This window comes from Eucalyptus grandis, chromosome 9, assembly GCF_016545825.1.
Source record: "Eucalyptus grandis isolate ANBG69807.140 chromosome 9, ASM1654582v1, whole genome shotgun sequence".
In the NCBI taxonomy this organism is placed as follows: Eukaryota; Viridiplantae; Streptophyta; class Magnoliopsida; order Myrtales; family Myrtaceae; genus Eucalyptus; species Eucalyptus grandis.
In genome coordinates this window covers 11752510-11775225 of record NC_052620.1, presented here as the reverse complement: position 1 = coordinate 11775225, position 22716 = coordinate 11752510, and the positions used below count along the sequence as shown (strand labels likewise).

At 37.9% G+C, this 22716-nt stretch overlaps 2 protein-coding genes across 2 annotated transcripts; one reads left to right on the top strand and one right to left on the bottom strand.

The window, feature by feature from the left end:
• Positions 1 to 75: 75 nt before the first annotated feature.
• LOC104420272 (scopoletin glucosyltransferase) lies at positions 76 to 1980 on the bottom strand. Its single transcript, XM_039301448.1, is given in 3 exon segments — positions 76 to 401; positions 404 to 1402; positions 1405 to 1980. Coding segments are annotated over 3 exon segments (1446 nt in total). The 5' UTR covers positions 1775 to 1980; the 3' UTR covers positions 76 to 324.
• Positions 1981 to 13035: 11055 nt separating this feature from the next.
• On the top strand, positions 13036 to 20201 carry LOC104420271 (TMV resistance protein N-like). The gene is made up of 8 exons (XM_039302343.1): positions 13036 to 13209; positions 13567 to 13671; positions 13939 to 14048; positions 14188 to 14784; positions 18063 to 19047; positions 19140 to 19241; positions 19837 to 20118; positions 20163 to 20201. The coding sequence occupies exons 1-8, from the start codon at positions 13036 to 13038 to the stop codon at positions 20199 to 20201; spliced, it is 2394 nt and encodes a 797-aa protein (XP_039158277.1).
• The last annotated feature ends 2515 nt before the right edge of the window (positions 20202 to 22716 follow it).

The following is a 22716-nucleotide window of genomic DNA, read 5'->3' as shown; positions in this document are numbered from 1 at the left end:
ACCAAAGGTCTTGCTTAAACTAAAGATAGGTTGTCAGTTTCAGCCATCCACTTTTGACCGGGTCGAGACAAAGCATACCGAAGACCTTGCACCAACTTTTTATTTCTTTGGCACCGCAGAAATCGAGACAATGTATACTTTTCCTTTATCTCAAAAGAAGTGAAGGCTTATCCTAAACATTGAATGATCACAACTGGTAAAATAAATCCACGAAAAGAAACGGCAAATCTAGTAATTTTCTCTACGGCTAAGCCACAACAGAAACTGAGAATGGAGGATTTCTGCACAACCAAACATTCAAGATTGATTGCTTCAAGTCATGAATCAGATCTTGTTGTGAGCCAATCTCTGCTGTCCCAGCTCTTGAATCAGAGCTCCCAAATCAGACCAAGAAGATCCCCTTCTTCCACAGCCCCTCTTGCCATCTCTGCAAGTGCTTTGGCCCTCCTCCTCATTTCCTCTGCTTCCTCACCCACCAGGACTCTCTTCACTGCATCCTCCACCCTCTCGCTCTTCATGCTGTCGCCGAACTGCTTCACCCACTGCTTCACCCCTATGCTGACCCCGACCTTGAGCACCTGGGTCACGAACTTCTCGTTGAAGAATTGCTCTGCCTCTACCGGCCAAGCCACCATTGGCACGCCGGCCGTGATCGCCTCCAGTGTGGAGTTCCACCCGCAATGTGTCAGGAAACCCCCAATCGCCTCATGATCGAGAATCAGCACCTGAGGAGCCCAGCCTCTGATGATGAGGCCCTTGTTTTGGATTCTTGATTCGTACCCATCAGGCAACCACTCTTCTTTGCCTTCTTCCACATTCGGGTCCTTCTTCACCACCCAAATGAATTGTTGACCTGACGCTTCTAGTCCAACTGCGATCTCGTGGAGCTGAGGAACATTGAAATTTGCCATGCTTCCGAAGCAAATGTAGATCACTGAGTTGGGTTGCCTCGAGTCGAGCCACTTGAGGCACTCGTGCTGGTCGATGGATGCTTGGTTGCCCCTGTGTGCTTTGTCCTCACTCTCCTTATTGCACAATGAGAGCGGGCCGACGAACCAGGATTGTCTCCCTAGGAATGTCCTGTAATGGTCAGCATAAGCTGGCTCGAGCTCGTAGAAGCTGTTCATGATGACCCCGAAACTCCTCTTCTCCGATTCCATCATCACATTGAGGAGCTTGGTGACCTCAGTCTCTTCCCTGTAAACGTCTGGCAACTGCATCCTGGACATTGTGATTTCCCCAGGGAAGTTGGGGATAACGAAGGGCTCCGAATCGCACGATACCCTCTTTTGAGGTTCATAGAGCCTCACACATTCCATGCTCGCAATGGAGAAGGCACTTGTCCCGTGGAAAACGAGCCTAGGGATTCCCCACTTGGCAGCAATCTCGGTTGTCCAGGGAGGAGCATGTCCGAGACTAGACAATCGGGGGCAAGTTTCTCTATCAGCCGCTCGAGCTGTTGGTCCAGCATCTTTATAGCTCTAAAGAATTGCTTACGTACTTCCACCGTAGTGACCTTGTTCATATTGTCACAGTCTTCTGGCAAGCCGACTTCTTTCAGGGGCAATGTCACTGTGATGACATCGATGTCGAAGCCATCATCCTTGGTTTTCGCGATGGATTTCAAGAAGGTGGGCTTGTCATGGGGGGTGGCGATGAGAGTGGACTTACAGCCTCTCATGGCGAATAGTTTGGCCATGTCGATCATTGGGATCATGTGGCCTGAAGCCACGAAAGGGAAGAAGAAAATGTGAACCTGATGGCTTTCACCCATTTGGCCTCTCAGGAGAGTTTCTGCTACAGGAACGTATTCGGGAATGATGCTGGGGAAGCACAAGAATGGTTGGGGTTGTGACGCTGTTGAATTTTGAAAGATGAGGTTTGTTTATAGACAGCAAACTGAGGAGAAATGTATAAGGAGGGGTTTGGAGGGAATAAGGAAAGGGGCGATGAGAGAAGACAAGTTTGATTTCTTCTACGCGTTAGATATCTTATTAAATTCCTGACCGTGTTTACCAATAACTTGTGATTGCGAAAGAGAACAAGAAAAATCAATCTAGATTCGGAATGATTAAGCAAGATGAGTCGACTACATGTATATCTTCTAGTCAATATCTCTTACGTGATGTATGACGAGTTGGGCAAGATGGGCCTCCCATCAGAATTGGCTACGGACATCCAATTTGGAAAGTTCAGAACTTTGTGCGCGAGGAAAGGTCTCTGTGGATGACTAATACGGGGTCAATGAAGCTCGAAACATACTCATCTATCCATACAACTGCAGCGGGAAAACGCAGCAATGGTGCCCCAACAAACGATTATTTATTTGCTGTGATTTTTCAAAACGATCACTTGAATGACTTTAGTAATTCTAATTTGTCAGAAAATTTGACATGGCTCGCTGGAGTCACCTAAATGTGAGTTTTCAAGATATTTTTGTACTAAAGAGGTCATTTATAAAGTTTTGGGATTAGATTGATTTTTTTTTTTTGGTCATCCTCTACTCTACGCCTACTCTACACTCACTGCAGACTCATGGAGTGCCCTACCTCTTGCGGGCGTGTGAGTCGCAACCCACTCTCGAAACTTACGCGTCCCTACCCCCCATCCCCGAGAAGGTGGGGATTTGACCTCACCTCCCCTTCCAAGTTGGAAGGGTGGCCACCCCAACTCCCCCCAGTGGTTGGGATTAGATTGATTATGAAGAAAATTTTTGCTCTAGAATTCATAAAATTAGAAATTGACAAAAGGTCAGAGCGAGCCAAAAGAAAAATCAGAAAACTAAAATTCTAATTATGCCATTAATTTTATTTCTTTCAAAGGTCTCGAAAGCAATATCGTGGATGAAAAATTCTCTCCGAATAATTTCATTTAAAATCACAAAAATCTATTTGGTTTCCTAAAAAAAAAAAAAAAAAGAAGTAAATAAAACTTTCTTCACGTCTCTTAACTTTGGAGATAGGAATAGTAGGAATGTTGGAACTTTGGTTTGGCACTCACTTGAGTGCGATAATTTATGTTTTGTCCACTTAAGTGCCATATCGGGGTAGAATTGATTATTTGAGTGCCACTTTTGGCAAATCGTCTTGCGTGGATTTTTTAATTAATTTCCCATTCTAACATGCATTTTGTTTTGTTTTGTTTTTTTTTTGTTTTTTGATTTTTTTATTAATTATCCACATCAGCGTTGATGATGCCACGTAAGACTATTGGCGTCAACATTGGATTTTCCATTAAGGCAAACCACCAAAGGTGGCACTTAAGTGAACAATTTTTCAAATTTATGGCCCTTGAGTGAGCGCCATACGAAAGCTATAATACTCCTTGTGTACTTATCCCAAAAATGATTATACATGTGTTCGTTGAAGGAGTAATTAGTTGAATATTTGGGAAAATCATCAATATAGTCTTAAACCTATTATACACATATCAATTCAGTTTTAATTCCAAATTTGTCAATAAAGTCCTACACATTTATGCAATATTTAAAGGTCGTATTTCCTAATGAATGTCGTAGCAAATTGTGGAACGTTGTAACTTTGGTTTGGCACTCACTTGAGTGTGATAATTTATGTTTTGTCCACTTAAGTGCCATATCGGGGTAGAATTGATTATCTGAGTGCCACTTTTGGCAAATTGTCTTGCGTGAATTTTTTAATTAATTTCCCATTCTAACATGCATTTTGTTTTTTTTTTTGTTTTTTGATTTTTTATTAATTATCCATGTCAGCGTTGATGATGCCACGTAAGACAATAGGCATCAACGTCGGATTTTCCATTAAGGCAAACTGCCAGTGGCACTTAAGTGATCAATTTTTCAAATTTATGGCCCTTGAGTGAGCGCCATACGAAAGCTATTATACTCCTTGTGTACTTATCCCAAAAATGATTATACATGTGTTCGTTGAAGGTGTAATTAGTTAAATATTTGGGAAAATCATCAATATAGTCTTAAACCTATTATACACATATCAATTCAGTTTTAATTCCAAATTTGTCAATAAATCCTACACATTTATGCAATATTTAAAGGTAGTCTTTCCTAATGAATGTCGTAGCGAATTGTGATGTGGAAATCAGTAGTTTGCCTCTATCAGCATGTCACTTAAGACAGCCGATGATGATTAGACATCATGTCAGTGATTTTCGGTGGTAATTGGTGGGAAAGACTACATTAAAATATTGGCCAAAAGTTTATGACTACATTGGCCAATCTGAAAAGTAGGGCCAATTAGTAGAATAATTAGTTATTGACAAGAAAATTATGATAATTGTAATTGCATTATAAGACAATTCAATTAAACCATTGGAAAAAAACATATTTTTTGTCAACTTTAAATGCATCAAAATTTCTAAAGAAAGAGAAGAAAAAAAATGTACAAAATAATTTTCAATTTGAGACCTATAAGAGATATTGTAATCTATCAAAAGTAAAAAAAAAAAAAAAAAAATGGATAGAAAAAGCATGGGCCTTTATGTTTAACCTAACTTACTTATTTATTTTTGAGTTGATGTGAGTAAAATAAGTAGAGAGTATGATGGGTTTCTGGATTCAAGAAAGTCTGTATGGTGGTAGGGAAAATGGAGAGGCAAAGAAGGTAATTTATAATTAATACTACTTATGTATTAGTACATAATAATTGTTTGATGATATTTCAATTTCAATCTTTGTTGAAAATTAAATTTAAAATATTTTGGATTGTATATGCCATGGGCATCATTCATGAGAAATATCTAGTTTTATATATGGTACCCACTTCTATTAACATGTCTTATAAAAAATTAATTAATGCAAGGCATTTGTCTAGGTGTGATCGTTATGGTAAAGTTCAAAGGGATAGCTGCATTGATCCTCCCCAACATTCTCACTTATAAATAAAATGACAGAATAAGAATAGCAGGTGTGCCATAACTTTCATATTACACTTACTTAAGTGTTATAACTTCTTTTTTTTTACTCACTTAAGTGCCATATCAAAGCGAAATCAATCATTTGAATGTTATTTCTAGCGAATTGTCCTAGGCGGATTTTTTAAAATTAATTTTCTATTTTGACATGGATTTTTTGTTGTTGAATCTTTTAAATTGTCCATGTTAGCACTGATGAGGCACATTGTAGGCACTTTGGTGGTCAGTTTTTCAGATTTATGGCAGTTAAGTGAGCGAAAAAATAGTTATGGAACTCAAGTGAGTGCTGACAAAAGTTATAACACTTGCGTTGTTCTTCTCCCTGTAACTTTGCATTTATGTCTTCTTTGACCTTGCTCTACTTTGAGATGGATTTAATTAATTTTCCATTTTGACATGGATTTTTTGCTGTTGAATCTTTTAAATTGTCCATGTCAGCACTAATGAGGCACATTGTAGGCACTTTGGTGTTAGTTTTTCAAATTTATGGCAGTTAAGTGAGCAAAAAATTAGTTATGGAACTCAAGTGAGTGCTGTACAAAAATTATAACGCTTGCGTTGTTCTTCTCCTTGTAACTTTGCATTTATGTCTTCTTTGACATCGCTCTTCTCGCTCTGCTTTGAGATTGAAGAGCAGAGCTAGGAGACTTATTGAAATGGACTTCTTCTCTTTGATCAACTAGGAGGATTAATGGAAAGGAACATTTCGGAACCAATTTAACTCCAAGTTTTCCAATGAAAAAGTGATGGATTCTATGACGTTATGTGGTACATAAATTACACACCATACTATTTTAAAATATTTTGTGTGAATTCTTCAAAATTGATCATTTCGGTGTCAAAACTTAATTAGACTAATTTAGTGCCAAAACTATTTGGTAAGTCACGTCAAATATTTTGTTGCTAGAGTCACTTAATTTATTGTTATGACACTTAAATAATCATTTTAAAAGTTTTGGGCCCAAAGCGAGTATCTTATAATAATTATAACATTGATATTGTGTTATTCTCCATTTGCAAATTGTTTTGGGTTTTTATATTCAGTTGCACAAGTGATACAATCAGACTTCTCTCATTGAAATAGCATATGAAAGAAGTATATTTCAGGTGCTAGAACTTGGCACGAGTGGACATATAAATGCTAAAACTTCCGAAAGATCCATTTAAGTGCTAAAATCGGAGAAGAAATGAACACTTAAGTATCAACAACAAAATTTTTTGGCCAAACAGCTAACGTGGCATTTTCCGATAACAATTTTAAATGATGTGGCATTTTTTTATTTTAAAAAATCATTTTGAAGCTAAGATATGATGATTTAAGGGTGTCACGTCCCGAACTTCGAGCGCGTACACATCCCTTGGTGGTTGATAAAATTTGTGACGTTCCTAGGTTGCGTCGCCAACCCAATCGATTATGCACATGCAGAAGAGAACAACCATCTCCAGACACAATCAACATGAGATAGAAAAGCATGACAATCAATTTAAACAGATACACTTTATAAACAAACCAGGTTAGCCTACAAGGTTATATACAAAAGTGAAGGCTTCAAAAAGGGCTACCTAGCTAACCCTACCTTGGACCCTATCTACTTGGGATTCGAATCTATCACGATACCGTCAGCGATGTCAATGTCAAGTGGGTCAGCTACCTCCTCACCCTCAACGGCGGGTGTGTTGAAACCAATCAGGGGACTCTCCCATTCCCCGTTAGTCCCATGACGAAACCACGCCTTGAATCAATGAGGTACCAACTGTGGTAGGCCCTCATCGACCAAGATTGTGGTCATGATGAGCTCACGGGTTCAGGGGGTCCCGGGGATAGGGAAGAGGGTACTCTGCTCACTATACCCTCACGGCTGCCCAAAGCGAACCGGACGAACTTCCATCTAGGGTCTTGTAAAAAGTTAAACCACGACTGGGTGAAACAATGTCTCAATGAGTTCACACCCTAAATGGACGAGGAAGCAGAGGAGGATGAAGATTGGTGGCAGCGAGATGAAGACTTTGTTGATTTCAACCGGTGCAGAGGCTTGGCTTCATGGGCTAAAGACACAAGCGGATGGAGAAGGCAGCGTTGGGGGTGTGGATACATGGACGATGTTGGCAAATTGGGGGGTCGACTTTGCTGGGGTTTTTCCCTTGATTGACCGAGGGAGCTCGATACTTGGACGTGTGGCAAATTAATGCTCTTAATATATTGAGATATATACTTAAGTTTCTTCACAGAAAATGTTAATCTATGTCTCTTCTATAACATACTAAAATTTCGTAATATTCCGATAAGATTAGACATACTTTCTGTGTCTATGTTCGAACCTGCCCACAATTGCTCATATACTGCCATGATCCGAGAATGTGCATTTGTTGTTGTGTCCTTTGTACTTGGCTTTCATGACATATATGGAGTCTAATGACCTCATGATAGTGGTTAGTTCAAGTATGAGCATGCCTCTTCCATCATTTGAAGTGAAGTGATTGTATAGTTACCAAGAGTGACATATGTGTGCAATGAATGCGATGCGTTGCGCTTAATTATGGGGCAAAACTGTTAGGCATGGTATGGGACGTGCCAAAATGGTTTTACTTTATAATCAGGACTTGTGTGATGTTTGGCGCATGGGAGTGATGTGTTCTGATTATTGATTATGCTTGAGTGAATTGTGTGTTCTTGAGGTCTTGTAAATGATGTGATGACATTAATCAAAGGTGTGATATGTGAAATGTGCGCTTGAATGTGTAAGAGATTTCCATCGGTACTGAGATGCCAGTGATGCCCCGGGGAGTGGGATGCCCATGCTGTGTGTTCTTGGATGCCTCGGTTATGGGATACTGGGACGCCTCAGAGTGAGATGCCCCATGCTGTATGTTCTTGGGATGCCTCGATTGTGCGATACTGAGATGCCTCAGAGTGAGATGCCTATGATAGAAATATTGTGGATGTTCGGATGTGGGATTCTGGAAGTGACTCGATCGGGCTGGCGGCGTTTTGGTGGGTAAACTAATCGAGGGTGGACTTGATATTCACACTATAATATAAATTCCACGTGGCGTGTGAGTTCATCCGCTGTTATTGCATTACATCTTGGCACAAATTTAGAGCATGAGGTATATAGGTGCATTTAGCATGTTGGGTATAGAGCGATCATTCATGTGGTGCATCAATATTTATTTAGTATTTCTTGTGACAATCCCGACTTAGTATCTTAAGCTATTTGATTGTGTTTCTCTTGTCTTCTTTGGCAGCTGTGGATTGTCTAGGTTAGAGTATTATTATTTTTTTACTGGGCATCGCTCATTGCTTTTTTTTTTTTTTTTTCCAGATTGTTAGTATGGACGTGCCTTCGATTGCTTGTTGCGGGATGATAGCACGTATCGAGGTTTCTTTTCATGATGTGTTTGATCTTGATGTCAAGATGACCTTTTTGAAGTATGAGGCTACTCTGTGGATGGACGACGGTAGAGAGGATATAAATCTGATGAAGTTTGTTGCGTGGTTCATAAACCACGAAGGGGAGATGTTTGGCCCCCTTCCTTTTGGTGCTGGAGGACCTGGAGCTGAGACGGATGGCGCTTAGGCATCTAGATCATGTAGAAGCTAGAGGAACACCTTTTGTTTTTTTATGGATGTGGGCTTGTGTGGGATAGTGGAGTTAGAAACCCCCCACCCTTTTCCCCTGGTTGTTTACTTACACCTTTGCTTTTGAACTTGTAAGTATGTTGTACATAGGTGGAAAAACTATGTAGGTAATCCAGGTTGATATTTGTAAGCCCGAATGTTGTTAAAAGAAAAGTAATGAAGCTTCTCTTGATCTTTATATATGATCCTGGTTGTATTATCTAATGTTAGTTGACAGGATTATTGCAGGATAACCTTGTTATATAAAGTTTAGATTTCAAAATATTCATGTTATACATGCTAACCTTTAAAGGTGAACGTTGTAGTTGAACGATTGAAATTAATAAGTCCTATAAGTTGATAATCCATATAATTTTCACTTGGGCTTAGTACATGACGCAATTGGGACGTCACACGTGCACTATCACATTCGATGCCATATTTGAACATTCGATTTTTTACAAATTCATATTATTTTTAATTTTTGGCTTGATAAGATATGTGCAACCCCATAGGTTGGGGGTTGCATTTCTTGGAAATGAACCGAGGCCCCACCTTCTTTATGTAACTCATCAAGTCACTGAAACTCTGTCAAGACCCGAACACTGGGCTCATGCACATCCCAGGAATTGTTGCCGACCCATTCATTATTTTGCACATGCAGAAATGTAAAACAATCTCCATACAACAAAACAATGGGATAGAAATGTAGGATATAATTTTTCACAAGCCACACCTACAACATCACAGTACTTATATATATATACACCACTTTAACACCCCAATGTTTGATACAAAAAGTGAAGCGGTTCGATTACCCACTAACTAAACTTCTATCTATAAGACTGGGGTTTACTACTGCACTACCATACTTCTCGATTTCTCAGGGGTGAGCTGTCACCCTACATCTAGTCTTGACGGAAAACCCATCATCACTTGGAAGGAGATAGCGAGAGTCCTATTCCTCCTTTACTGTGACCGACTGTACACGACCTAGCCTTCCTCCATTTAGGGACCTGAAAAATTTTAGACCACGACGGGGTGAGATCACATCTCAGCAAGTAAATCCCCTAAATCCAAATTAGGAGAAGGGTACACTCAACATGCAATCTAATCGCTTTTCTCACACTTTTTTAATACCAATACTTTCCTGCATGTTAGTGTCAATTAAATCATGCATAAGATATCGAGATCATATATCATCATAATACTTTTAACACATACATATGTAAGGATATAAATGTCACATAATTACACGAACCCACAATTACCATACTAAACCGTTATGGCACGTCCCATACCGCACCACAAAGTTCTATCTTTTAATTAGGTCACTCACTTTTACTCATTCATGCGTCACAAATGATTTCAATACTCATATAACAGTCTTCCGGCATAACTGGGCATTTCATGTGTCACAAATGATTTCAATGCTCAGATAACAGTCTTCCGGCATAACCGGGCATCGCCTCGCACCGTCGAGCGCGGCATCGTCTACATCTAGACGGCATTCCATATAGGAGCATCGGTCCAGCCTCCACTGCGACCGGCATCCGTTGACTTGGGGCATTCCCGAAGGAGCATCGCCCGGCCCCAAAGGCTCGTGGTGGAATCTTATGCCATGAATGCATATGATCAATGTCACACTTCAATAATTAGTTACACATAGCATTCACAGTCACAATTAAGCAATTTCATAGCAAGAATACTTCAAAAAAAACGTACACTCTTACTAACCCAAATTCACAGAAAACAGTCCAATTACACTATCCCAAATTCGAAGTCAGAAACCCACTCGTATGAGCTCGAAAAATTCTCAAATTTGGACATGTGCTAGAAAACACAAAAAAAAAAAAATTTTTCATGAAGACACCGAGATCCAGATCCCTTTGGATTCGGCCTAGAAATTCTTTTTATCTAGCACAAAAATCGGGTCCAGTTCTAGAGAGCCTAACTCATTGAAATGAGTTCGTTTTTGGGTCGAAATCTAGTCCGTTTGATTTGAAATTCAAGTATGTTAAACTAAAATTTATAACGAACAACTTTCATGAAGAAACTGATTGGAAATTCGACTTCTAAAGGTCAGTAACAGCCCTCGGTATCATAACAGGTCACGGTTTAAACTGCTCACCATTGCTTCAAGGATGACGTCATGAAAATCGTCATCCTTTTAAATTCTAAAAATTCTGAGAACACTATATGTTATTATTTAGGATATCGAAAACATTTCTTCAGAATATAATTCCTTCAAAATCGCAACACACAATTGTCTACGAAATTAGTAAAACACCAAGGTCCTGGAAACTGTTTCAGAAATCAGCTACTGTTCTAGTCCGAATCTTCCTCCACGACGTTTGTCTTGCTCTCTAAACCCTATCTAAGTTTTTCTATGTCTATCCTAACATCCCTAACCAACATTCATATATAACGCCATCTACATCTTTTTAACTTGTATGAATTCCTAATAGAGGTACTCATCCCCTAGTCCAGATTTAGAAGACAACTCACATATTCACGGCTAACGGCAGTTCTCGTTGGTGGTTGGACAGTAACACAGAGACCAGCCTTGAGCCTCTTGGTGATGGTGTTGAGCCGAAACTGCAGAGGAATGTGCTGTGGTGTGATGGCAACAGCAACACACGAATTTTTAAATTTTTCGATAGAGGGAACTAAATATGGATTTTGGTTGGTTGCGCGGTTCTTGTCCGGGTGAGGGGGTTTTTTCCTGACTCGAACTATCCGACCTATATATGAAAACCATGGTTGTAGGCGATCGACATTTATGTGGGTCCAAGAATTTTTTGGTAATGTCACGTTCACGCCTTGCTTTGTTTTGTTTCTTAATCTCCGGTTTGTCGTTCAAGAGGGAGCAGAAATGGAAGTTGCACATTCAAGGGAAGAGAAAGCAACATCTTGTATGTTGAAAGAGACAAGGGAGAAGAAAAAAATTAGAGGAAGAAAGGAAAATGTGGAAGTTGCCATCGTAAAATACAGCAGACGTCCATGCGTGAGAAAAGGGTGGGGAAGGAGAGAGGAAATTGCTTGGAAGTTTCATTGAAATTTCCTTCAGCTTTTGGCATATTTTTCAATGGAAATTTTGGCCACCTATCACTATCATAGGCCCCACAAAGTTTTCAACGTTGTCTCTTCTAAATGGGATAAAAGAAAAGGTTGGAATCCATGTAAACTGCTGAATACGAATTTTGAAGTTGATTCTCGTAGTTTTTTCCCATGGAAATTGAGTTCCTTTCCCTATCAAGTGGTCCCTCTATCTTTTCCAAGTCCATCTCCATTAAATACCAAGGAAATTGAGGTGAAATTGTAGGAGAGAGGGATTCGTACGAATTTCCTTTTGAGGAGACTTCTCTTCTTTCTTTAATTACTAATCTAGCATCTAATTTAATAGGGTCAAGTCCCTTTGTAACAACTTATAATACCTCTTAAATTGCTTCACATTAGAGGCCTTAAAATCCTACTTAAAATGTGGCAATTCCTTGCTCTTTTAATTTGCTGATCTTGCACATTTCGTGAACAATTCCCATCATCAATAAATTTTGAGAAGATGCAACAATGTCCTTGGGATGAATTGTGACACGTGACAATTCTTAATTTCTGTAATCGACATCATTTCCTTGGTTAATTTCAGTCAAACGTGATTTTAGCGCAACCTATATTATCGGTTAGTTTTTAGGAATTTTCGGTGCAACTGACCCGTGGTCGATTATTCCCGAGCAACAATGTACATCTTCGACGCATTGACGACTCTCGATTGTCGTAAAAAATCTCGAGGTTTCAATTATGAGCACATGCTACCAAAACAACAGAAAATTCGTTTAGTGCCGATCGACGAGAAATTTGTAATTAGTTGGAATCACCCAAGTCTAATTTTATCTCTATTGAATCGACCTATTTCCGATTTCTGATAGATTTTCGACTGTGCCGAACTGATTCTTGTAGACTAACACGGTCGAGCAGTCGATTCCTAGTTGAATTCTCAAGTCTGTTGCATCAAAATCCTTTAATAACTTTCCTGATTAGTCAAGTTATCTCATGAGTGATTAGCTCAGAGAATAGCGCTAAAAGCACGTCGACAAAAGCCCGATTTATTTAATTGAAAACAGAAGCGGAAAATCAAACCGTCACAAAGTCAATCCTATTTCTTGGTAAATTTATTCTTTTAATATAGCTGGAGAATCCCACTGGTAATAAGGGACACACAGTCATGGACAAGTCAGAATCATTCACAAAAGAATAGGAGGGCTTTTCTATCGTTTTTTCACGGAAGAAACAAAAGTTGGTCAGCTCACATTAAAATCAAATATAGTTGTCTATTTCTCACCTAATATTATGCATTTGCAAGTGGACGCCGTTAAAGGCACTAGGACTTTTTAACATGTTTTGGAATTTTTCAAAGACTTCTTAGACGACCATAATGGCCAATCAAAAGCGCTTGAATGAGTAAGAGATTTCCATCGGTTTGAGATGCCGGTGATGCCCCGGGGAGTGGAATGCCCGTGTTGTATGTTCTTGGATGCCTCGGTTGTGGGATACTGAGATGCCTCGGAGTGACATACCCCATGCTGTGTGTTCTTGGGATGCTTCGATTGTGCGATACTGAGATGTCTTGGAGTGAGATACTCATGATAGAAATATTGTGGATGTCCAGCTGTGGGATTCTGGAAGTGACTCGATCGGGCAGGCGGCATTTCGGTGGGTAAATTGATCGAGGGTGGACTTGATATTCACACTATAAAATAAATTCCAGTTGGCGTGTGAGTTCATCCGCTGCTGTTGCATTACATCTTGGCACGGATTTAGAGCATGAGGTGTATGGGTGCATTTAGTATGTTGGGTATAGAGTGATCATTCATGTGGTGCATCAATATTTATTTAGTATTACCTATGACAATCCTGTTGTAGTATCTTAAGCTATTTGGTTGTGTTTCTCTTGTCTTCTTTGGCAGTTGTGGATTGTCTAGGTTAGAGTCTTATTATTTTTTACTGGGCGTTGCTCATTACTTTTTTTTTTTATTTATCAGATTGTTAGTATGGATGTGGCTCCGATTGCTCGTTATGGGGTGATAGCACATATCGAGGTTTCTTTTCACGATGTGTTTGATCCTGATGTCGAGATGACCTTTTCAGTATGAGGCTACTGTGTGGATGGACGACGGTAGTTCGGATATGATTCAATTACCTGTTCTTTAATTATGCTAGTGGTGGACCACGTGCACCGCACATGATCTTGACGTATTGAGCTTTAAATTTTCCACCAGGACATAAACGTAGACCCTGCCCGCTTTTTGTGGACCCCTCTCTGTCTTCGCGCGCCTCCCCGCGTTGACTGCCCTCCTTCTCTTCACCGCGTCGATCTTTCTTCGCTGAACCGTCCCAATTAGCCATCTTTACAGAACGGAGAACCGCTCTGGGTGAATAGAGCTGAGAGGATCGGCCCACAGATGGGATCCAATGGAGGTCAGGCTCCTATAATCACTATCGTCGCTTTGGCTGTAGCGAAAGTGTAAGTAATTTAATTCCACTTCTTTTCGATCTCTTGTTTACAGATAATGCACAATATAATAAAACTTTGCTCCTATACATGTTTAATTCAATTCAGCCTGCTTGTGCAATTCACATTCCTTATCTTACGTCTGGATCAGGTTACAAGTCTGTAATTTTGGTATCACGAACTCGAGGAGTAGGGGTTCGAAGTCAACCTCGAGACTGGACGATTGGTCTGGAGAAGAGGAGGAGGCATTAAGGAGGGACTCAGAGTCAAACTTGAGAACCCAAAATGCATCTAACGAAGAGTACGATGTGTTCCTGAGCTTCCGGGGACCAGATACTCGCAATGGATTCACCAGTTGCCTCAACAGTAGCTTGAGAAATGCAGGAATCCGCGTTTTCTTCGACAACGAAGAACTCAAATTCGGAAAAAAAATTGGTGGCGAGCTGTTGAAAGCACTTGACAAGTCTCAAATTTACATACCTATCTTCTCTAAGGGTTACGCTAATAGTTCATGGTGTCTCCAGGAGATTGCATACATGGTAGAATGCACATCAACATCTAAGGGGAAGAAAGAAATACTTCCCATCTTCTATGATGTGAAAACTGATGATGTTAAGCTCAAAACCAAGTTGTATAAAAAAGCCATGCCCGAGCACCAGAAGAAGTTTGGCTCCGATGAATTGAAGCGGTGGGAAGATGCCCTTCTCGAGGTTGCACATATAAAGGGATGGAATCTTAAAGGCAAACGGTAAATTTCCTCTACTTTTTATGGTTAATATGCACAGTATTTACATTTCATTGAATGAAAGTTCGTCCCTCGAAATTTCCAAACATAAAGCATTTTGACATTTTTATTTAAGATTTGCATTAGAAGTTAATGAAAGCTAGACCAAAACAGCCGAGAACCCATAATAGAAAATAGGAAATGGCTATTTTTTTTAAGCTCATCAAATCGAGTCAAACCCAACCCAAACAAGGCATTTTTTAAAATCGTATTTTTCACTAAATCAATTATTTTACTTAACTGTATTACCACAATAAGTATAGTACAAATCATGTGATTTTCCGTATTTTTCACCTCTGGTGGTAATCATCAATTTTGTACAATAAAAAAACTCATGTAAAATTGTTCGATTAATAGGAGTAAGGCAATTTTAAAATTATTCCAAGACATGATTAGATTTTCTATTTATAAAAAGTGCATAATTAACATTATAAAAGCGCACATACGATGCATCCATGCGAAAAAGGGACAGTTAAAAGATTTTACAAAATTTCCATATTATGAAATATTATAATTATTATTTAATGAAAGGAAAATATTGACGTAGTATGAAGAAATTGAACACACACACATCTTTTAAAGGGATAATTCCAAAAAAAAAAAAAAAAAACAAAACCCAAACTCTAGGTCCAATCTCAAATTTGCCCCGAACTTTTTTTTTTTTGTCTCATAAAAAACCCGAACTTTAGGTCCAGTCCTAAATCAGCCCCAAACTTTTTTTCATCTCAGAAAATATTCCAAACTTTAGGTTTAGTTCCAAATCTGCCCTAAACCTTTCTTTTATCTCAAAAAAAAAAAAAAAAAAACTCAAAACTTTAGGTCTAGTCCCAATTCTACCCATATGTTTTTGTCAAAAAGAAAATCATCAATTTTTACTATATTCCTAAATTTGCCACCATTATCCCTCTGTCCAAAAGTCACAGTTAGTAGTTCTTAATTTTTTATATCCTAGAATGGTTTCATCTTGGTTTTAATTTTCCACGTCACCTTAACGATGTGTATTTATTATCGATGTGGAAATGCCACTTTAAGTTGAGACAAGACTATGGGATAGATTTGAGAATATATTAAGAGTTTTTTTTTTTTTGTACAAACGGAGGGTAAAACCCCAAATTGGTACATTTATTGATTGACACGCGTCATTTAACTTAGCAATTTGATAGTAAAATTTAATAGAAATTGATGGAAGGTGGTTAGAAAATTAGTTTGGGGTAAATTTGTTACATGTCTACTAGTATGGTATTTTTTGTGATATTAACTCTTTTTTTAAGACAAAACAAAATTAGGGACAAATTTGGGACTTGACATAAAGTTAGGGTTTCTTCTGAAAAAAAAAAAAAAAAAGTTTGGGGTAGATTTGAAACTGAACCTAAACTTTGAAGTTTTTTATGAGACAAAAAAAATTCCGGACATATTCGTAAATGGATCTAAAATTTGGAGTTTTTTTTTTTTTTTTTTTTTTTGAATTGGCCCTATAGAGGAGGAGGAAAGACGTGGCGCTGAAAAAACAAAAACAAAAGAACATAGTGATGGTTAATATTAACTATGATTTAGTGAAGTTGCTTTATGCCATGTCGGTCATGTGCTAATTATCATCTTGCCTCTTCCATCAACCTTACGACAGTATGCCTTCACAAATGTGAACTTGAGTAGCTAGGCCTTTGTGAATACTCACTGGACCTAGCTCCACCCTACCCGTCCTATCTCTTTTATTGCACGTTGTGATTGTGACGTACCAACGAAATCACCGACAACTAATCTTACATTTTTATGATTCCCTTTGGAAAAAGAGAAAGTAAGGAAAAAACAAAAGGACAAGGGAAAAAGTGGACACATCATATCAAAGGACAATGATACCGTGAATTTCAAGTTTTGTACTCTCATGAACCTTAGCATATATATAGTCTTGCCTTGAACAAGTTTTTACACTTTTTTGGCTTGAAACCCGTTAAATTTTCATAACTATTAAATCTTGATATGTAATTTGGGCCAATTCCAAAATAAATCCCAAACTTTAGGTTCGGTTTTGAATCTACCCCAAACCCTTTTCTATCTCATAAAAAATCTCAAACTTTAGGTCTAGTCTCAAATATGCCCCAAACTTTTCTCTTTTCTCAGAAAAAACCCTAAGCTTGAAGTCCAATCCCAAATTTGCCCCAAATTTTCTTTTGTCTAAAAAAAAGAGTTAATACCACAAAAAATCTTGAATTGGTAGACATGTAACAAATTTACCGCAAATTAATTTTTTGACCACCCTCCGTTAGTTTTCGTTAAATTTTACTATTAAATTGTTGAATTAAATGACACATGGCAATTGATGGGTGTATCGATTTGGTATTTTACCTTATGTTTGTGTATAAAAAGATCAACTTTTAGTATATTCTTAAATCTATCAAGTGGTCATGTCCCAATATAAAGTGGCATTTTCACATTGATAATAAATACACATCGACAAGGCGACATGGAAAATTATTTCCAAAATAAATTTTTTCCAGGATATAAAATATTAAGAACTAATAACAACAACTTTTGGACATAGGGCTAATAGGAATTTAGGAATATAATAAAAATTGATGATTTTCTTTATGACAAAAAAATTTAGGGTGGCTTTGGGATTGGATCTAAAGTTTTGAGTTTTTTCTAAGACAAAGGAAAAGTTTGGGGTAGATTTAGGATTAGACCTAAAGTTTGAGGTTTTTTCTGAGACAAAAAAAAAATTTAGGGTAGATTTAGGACTGGACCTAAAGTTTGGGGTTTTATATAAGACAAAAAAGTTCGGGGCAAATTTGAAATTTGACCTAAAGTTTTGGGTTTTTTTTTAAATTGGCCCTCTTTTAAACATTGTGTGTGTGAAAAGCATCTCCATGCGCAAAAAGAAGTTTGGCCCTAATGGACTGAAAGAAGGCTCTTACAGAGGGGAATTTTCCTGCACTTTTTCTTTGGAAGAAACTTTGTGTGTCCAAAATTTCAAACTATATCGGTGTGGCATTAGATTTAGAAGTTAATGGAATCCTGACTAAGATTGTGCTTGAGAACCTACAAAAGGTAATGAGGTGTGGATGAAAAATGTTTTCTCAAACCCGTAGAAAATTGTGTCTAACCCAACCTGCACCTGAAAATTTCCTGTTCAACTAATTATAATGTATAATTTCCATGCGTAGAGTTATGTATCTACATGTTCCTTGGAGGCCTGTAGTCTATCATGTCTTTGACTAAAACGAAATTTTCATGCTTTGCTGCAGCCAAGGAGAGCAAATTGAATTGATTGTAGAAGAGGTTTCCCGTAAGCTTAATTCAAGACACATGATTGTGACTGGACATTGGGTTGAAGATAGCGCTCGGGTGGAAGACATAATGAAATTGTTGGATGTTGGGTCTAATGGTGTACGTTTCGTTGGTATCCATGGTATGGGTGGTGTTGGAAAAACAACTCTTGCTAAAGTCGTGTTCAACAAATTATTATCCCACTTTGAACGCTATACTTTCCTTGAAGACGTTCGAGCATCATCACAATCTCATGGTGGTCTCCTAGAATTGCAAAAAAAGCTCTTATCAGATTTGGCCGGTCATGGGATTGCTAACCAAATTAAAGATGTTGATTGTGGAATCAAGATGATAAAAAAAGCATTGAGCAATAAAGAAGTACTTATTGTACTTGATGATCTAGACAAGAAAGAGCAACTCGAAAATTTAGCTGGAAAATCTGATTGGTTTTGTTCTAGTAGCAGAATCATTATCACAACTAGAGACGAAAGCGTCCTGACGGCTCAAGTGGGCGTATCTAGTAAAGAGGTCCTCAACCAACCTGAAGGTATTTTCCGTTATGAAGTTTGTGAAATGAGATTTGATTTAGCACTTCATTTGTTTTGTAAGCATGCATTTAGAAGTGACTCTGCTCCAGAAGAATATGGTGCTCTTTCAACAGAAATTGTTCGTACAGTGGGCATGCTTCCCTTGGCTGTCACGGTGATAGGGTCCAATCTTTTTGACTGGGGTAAAGATTTGGAGCATTCGGATAAAAGAGAAGTATGGGATGAGACACTACAGAAGTTAAAGAAAGGTCCTTTTAAGGATGTCCAAGATACATTAATGATAAGTTATGAAAGATTAGAGGATAAGCACCAAGAAATATTTTTGGATATTGCCTGCTTTTTCATCAATACTGACAAAACATATCCGATTATCATGTGGAAGGATTGTGGATACTTTCCTAGCATTGCAGTGAGGGTTCTCTCTCAAAGGTCCTTATCAAATTTAAAGAGGATAGATTTTGGATGCATGATCAAGTTTGGCATAATAGAATTTGGATGCATGATCAGGTTCGAGACTTTGGAAGGTACATTGTTCTTCAAATATATCCTCGCAAGTTTTGTAGGGTGTGGATTCACGAGGATGCCCTGAAACTACTGGAAGGAGAAAAGGTAAACGGGAACTGCATATGTTTGATTTCTTTGAATTTTTCTTTCCCATTTAAAGCAGCAATTTGATTAAAATATGCATCCAAAAGATAGCTTCATTTTCCGTCGCTTTTGTCTTGTCGGGGTCACATCTTCTGTCAAACCTTCGGTCAAGTGTCTCAAAGTTTGAAGGGGAGCCAAAAGAGATTGCCTGAAGGTTTGCTTTATTTTCTTAGTTCCAGTGAATTTTTGAAAAACTAAGAACAGTTTACGTGTGTTCCAGGTGAAATGAAAAAAAAATTGCTTTATCAAGAAATATTTAGATTATTTTCACTCCGATTTTCTTAGAATAAATGAAGAAGAATTTTAATTAATATGTTGAATTATATTTCCTGAAAAGTAGAAATCGAAAATTTGATTCCTTCATACGCGAAAATTAGTTGATGCAGAAGAGGAGGAAACAACCACTTGTTGAGAAAAAGAGTATGCCATAGTTCGAGAAAGCGCATGTGGCGAGTTCAACCACCACAGAAATTGTTTGACCATGCTTTTGAGCCCTCTCTGTTGTAGCTCTGTAAATCGTATGTTGCATGCTCAATATCGAGTTTGTCATGTGCAGAGAAACGAAGATGTGGTAGCACTAAGCCTGACTTCCGATGGCTGCAGCCGTAGCATTGAATCTAAAGAATTAGTTGCTCTACCAAATCTAAGGTTCTTTCGAATGAAAGGCATCGATATTTTGGGCAACTTCGAGAACCTTCTTTTGGAGCTAAGATGGTTTTCTTGGGAAATTATGCATAAGGAATTTTATGTGAAGAGTTTTCAATTTCCTAATTTGATTGTGCTAGACCTTTCAAGGAGCAATATTGAAGATGACTGGGGTGGATGGAGTCAAATGCAGGTACAATATATCTTGCTCTGTTCACCTTCTTTCCATGTTTACAGATTATTCAAGCATGGTACACAGGTGGCGTTCTGCCTTGATCTAAAATTTTCTGTGGTAGTCTAACTTCTAGAGTCGACTACTAACAACTAAACACATTTGAAAAGAAAATGAGAGGAAACTATAGAATCACATGGCATCAGCATATCATCCCAGCAAGTGATATTAGGAGTGGAACATCATTGTTTTACTATATTTCGTCCATTCATTACAGACTGCTTTAGTAATCGAGGCACAGAAAAAAATGATAAGCGTAAAATCGGTGCTAGCAAGAATCGTTAGCTGTGCTCACCGGTCCATAGTATTATTCAAGCAGCCAGTATCGCCTTGGTTTGAGGAATTCAAAGATATACGTACTTTGGAGTTTGGAGTTTAGATGCTTTATGGCTTGTTGAAGTCTCTTTTTCCAACGGGTCCTATATACTCTTATATTCATTCTGTCTCTTTCAATTTATCATCTTAAGTTTTTTGGTTGAATTTTTTAATTTTATATCAAAGCCAGTGCTATCTCTTCTTTTGCATATATGTGTCTACCCCCATGTGCTGTGGTCAAATTCCACGAGTCTCTCCTAGACTTCGGTCTTCCTTTGGTACAACCTTGTACTCTGCATATTTTTTTCTCCACACTTTTAAAACTCGATCACGATGGATTATTGTGACATCTTAAGTTTCTTTTATGATGCTTTACAATTTTCCTTTTTGTAACTTAATTATGACTCTACACCATGAAGATGCACGAGTGAGGGATATACAGAAGTGCCCAATTCTCGTATAGTTGATAGACTCGAAATATAGTTTTATGTGTAACGGTCTTAAAACATGGGAAGATTTAAACTTCAATGGCAATTTGCAAGCAGATTTCTATTAATTCAATACTGAAACGAAAACTTGTTTGTGCATTGTAAAATTTGAATGATAGATGGTAAGTTCGAAATCTTGTTGATAAGTAAGAACTGACTGGCAAATTTTTAGTTCAATAAATTATCAACAAAATAACGATTTTACCATCATCAAATCTAAAAGCGGAATACCAATTGTTTTTGAATATTACAACTGAACCCCTTCATATAATAGTAGATTATGATTTGCGTAGATACTTTAACAAACAAAGTACTATTTTCCATGGTAAATGGTTAGTAAATAGTGGCCTTTGCTTTGATTTTACCGAGTACCGAGTTTTATTTTTCAGTAACATACAAATATATTAATTGATAATCAAGTTGAAGTACTCTTTTAGACTACGAACTATCGTTCGCTGGTAGATTATGGAGTGCTTACATACTTTACTAGTAGTATTGGTTAACAATTGCAACTTATGGACAGAAAAACTATCCGTGTACTATAAAATCGCAGTAAATTGTTAGATTTATTTTGATTTTACAAGTACTTAAGCTTGCGAGTCAGAAAAAGACTAACGACATGATTGATTTACCAGGCTTGCCCTAGTAGAATATAAACAGCCTTTCGTTTTTGTACAAATGAGCTGGTTTTTATTTTGTAGAAAATATGAATTAATTGCTTATATAGTTTACTAGTGGTGTCGACCAGCAGTGATATTCTACAAACAAACTGTTTTATCACTACAAATCTCTAGTAGATTATGAATTTTAGTACTAACTTACTATTCCACCGCTAAGGTTTAGACACGAGTAGTAAATTTATAAAAAAGGAAATAATTTTCAATTACATTGACCGTATATGCTTACCATGAACGGAAGATTATTCCGTTTTCTCCAAAGGAAGTGTTAGAAGTGACCTAGTTGCGCCAATTGCAAGTAAATGAAAGAGTATATTGAGTTATAAAAATGAGAATATTTACTGTAAAAAATATAGGATGATTGATGTGTTTCATTCTTTTTAACTCCACATTTTCTTTTCCTACAGATGACTAAAAAATTAAAAATTTTGGATTTAACGGATTGCACAAAGTTGATGAGGGCACCTGACTTCTCTAATTTCACATCTTTGGAGACATTAATACTTGCTCGGTGTTCCAACTTAATCACAATTCACCCCTCCATTTCTAAGCTTCAACTCCTAGAGACTTTGAATGTCAAAGGGTGTGGTTCTCTTCGGGAGTTGCCTGAAGAAGTCAGTTCTCTACAATCTTTGAAGCATATCATCATGCCTGAAAATTTTCAACCCTTGAAGCTTCCGGAGAGATTTGGCAACTTGAAATCTTTGTTGAGTCTCAGATTAAGCCTGCACCCCAAAATTTGCCGAATTCCAGACTCAATTGGGGGGGCAATGAATCTTACACGCGTAACTTTACGCGAGTGTGTGGGGATAAAGGAACTTCCAAGCTCAATTGGAGAATTAAAATTGTTGGAAGAGTTGGATATATCAAACTCAGGCATAGTTGAACTACCCGATCCGATTGGAAACTTAAAGAAACTAAGGGTGTTGACAGTAAGTAGAACGAAGATAAAGGAGTTTCCCCATACTATTGGAGGATTGGAGATGCTTGAAGTTTTAGATGGCTACAAATCTTGGGATCTGACAGATAAGAACTTGGAGGAAATTGGGAAGCTATTTCATTTGAAGACATTGAACTTA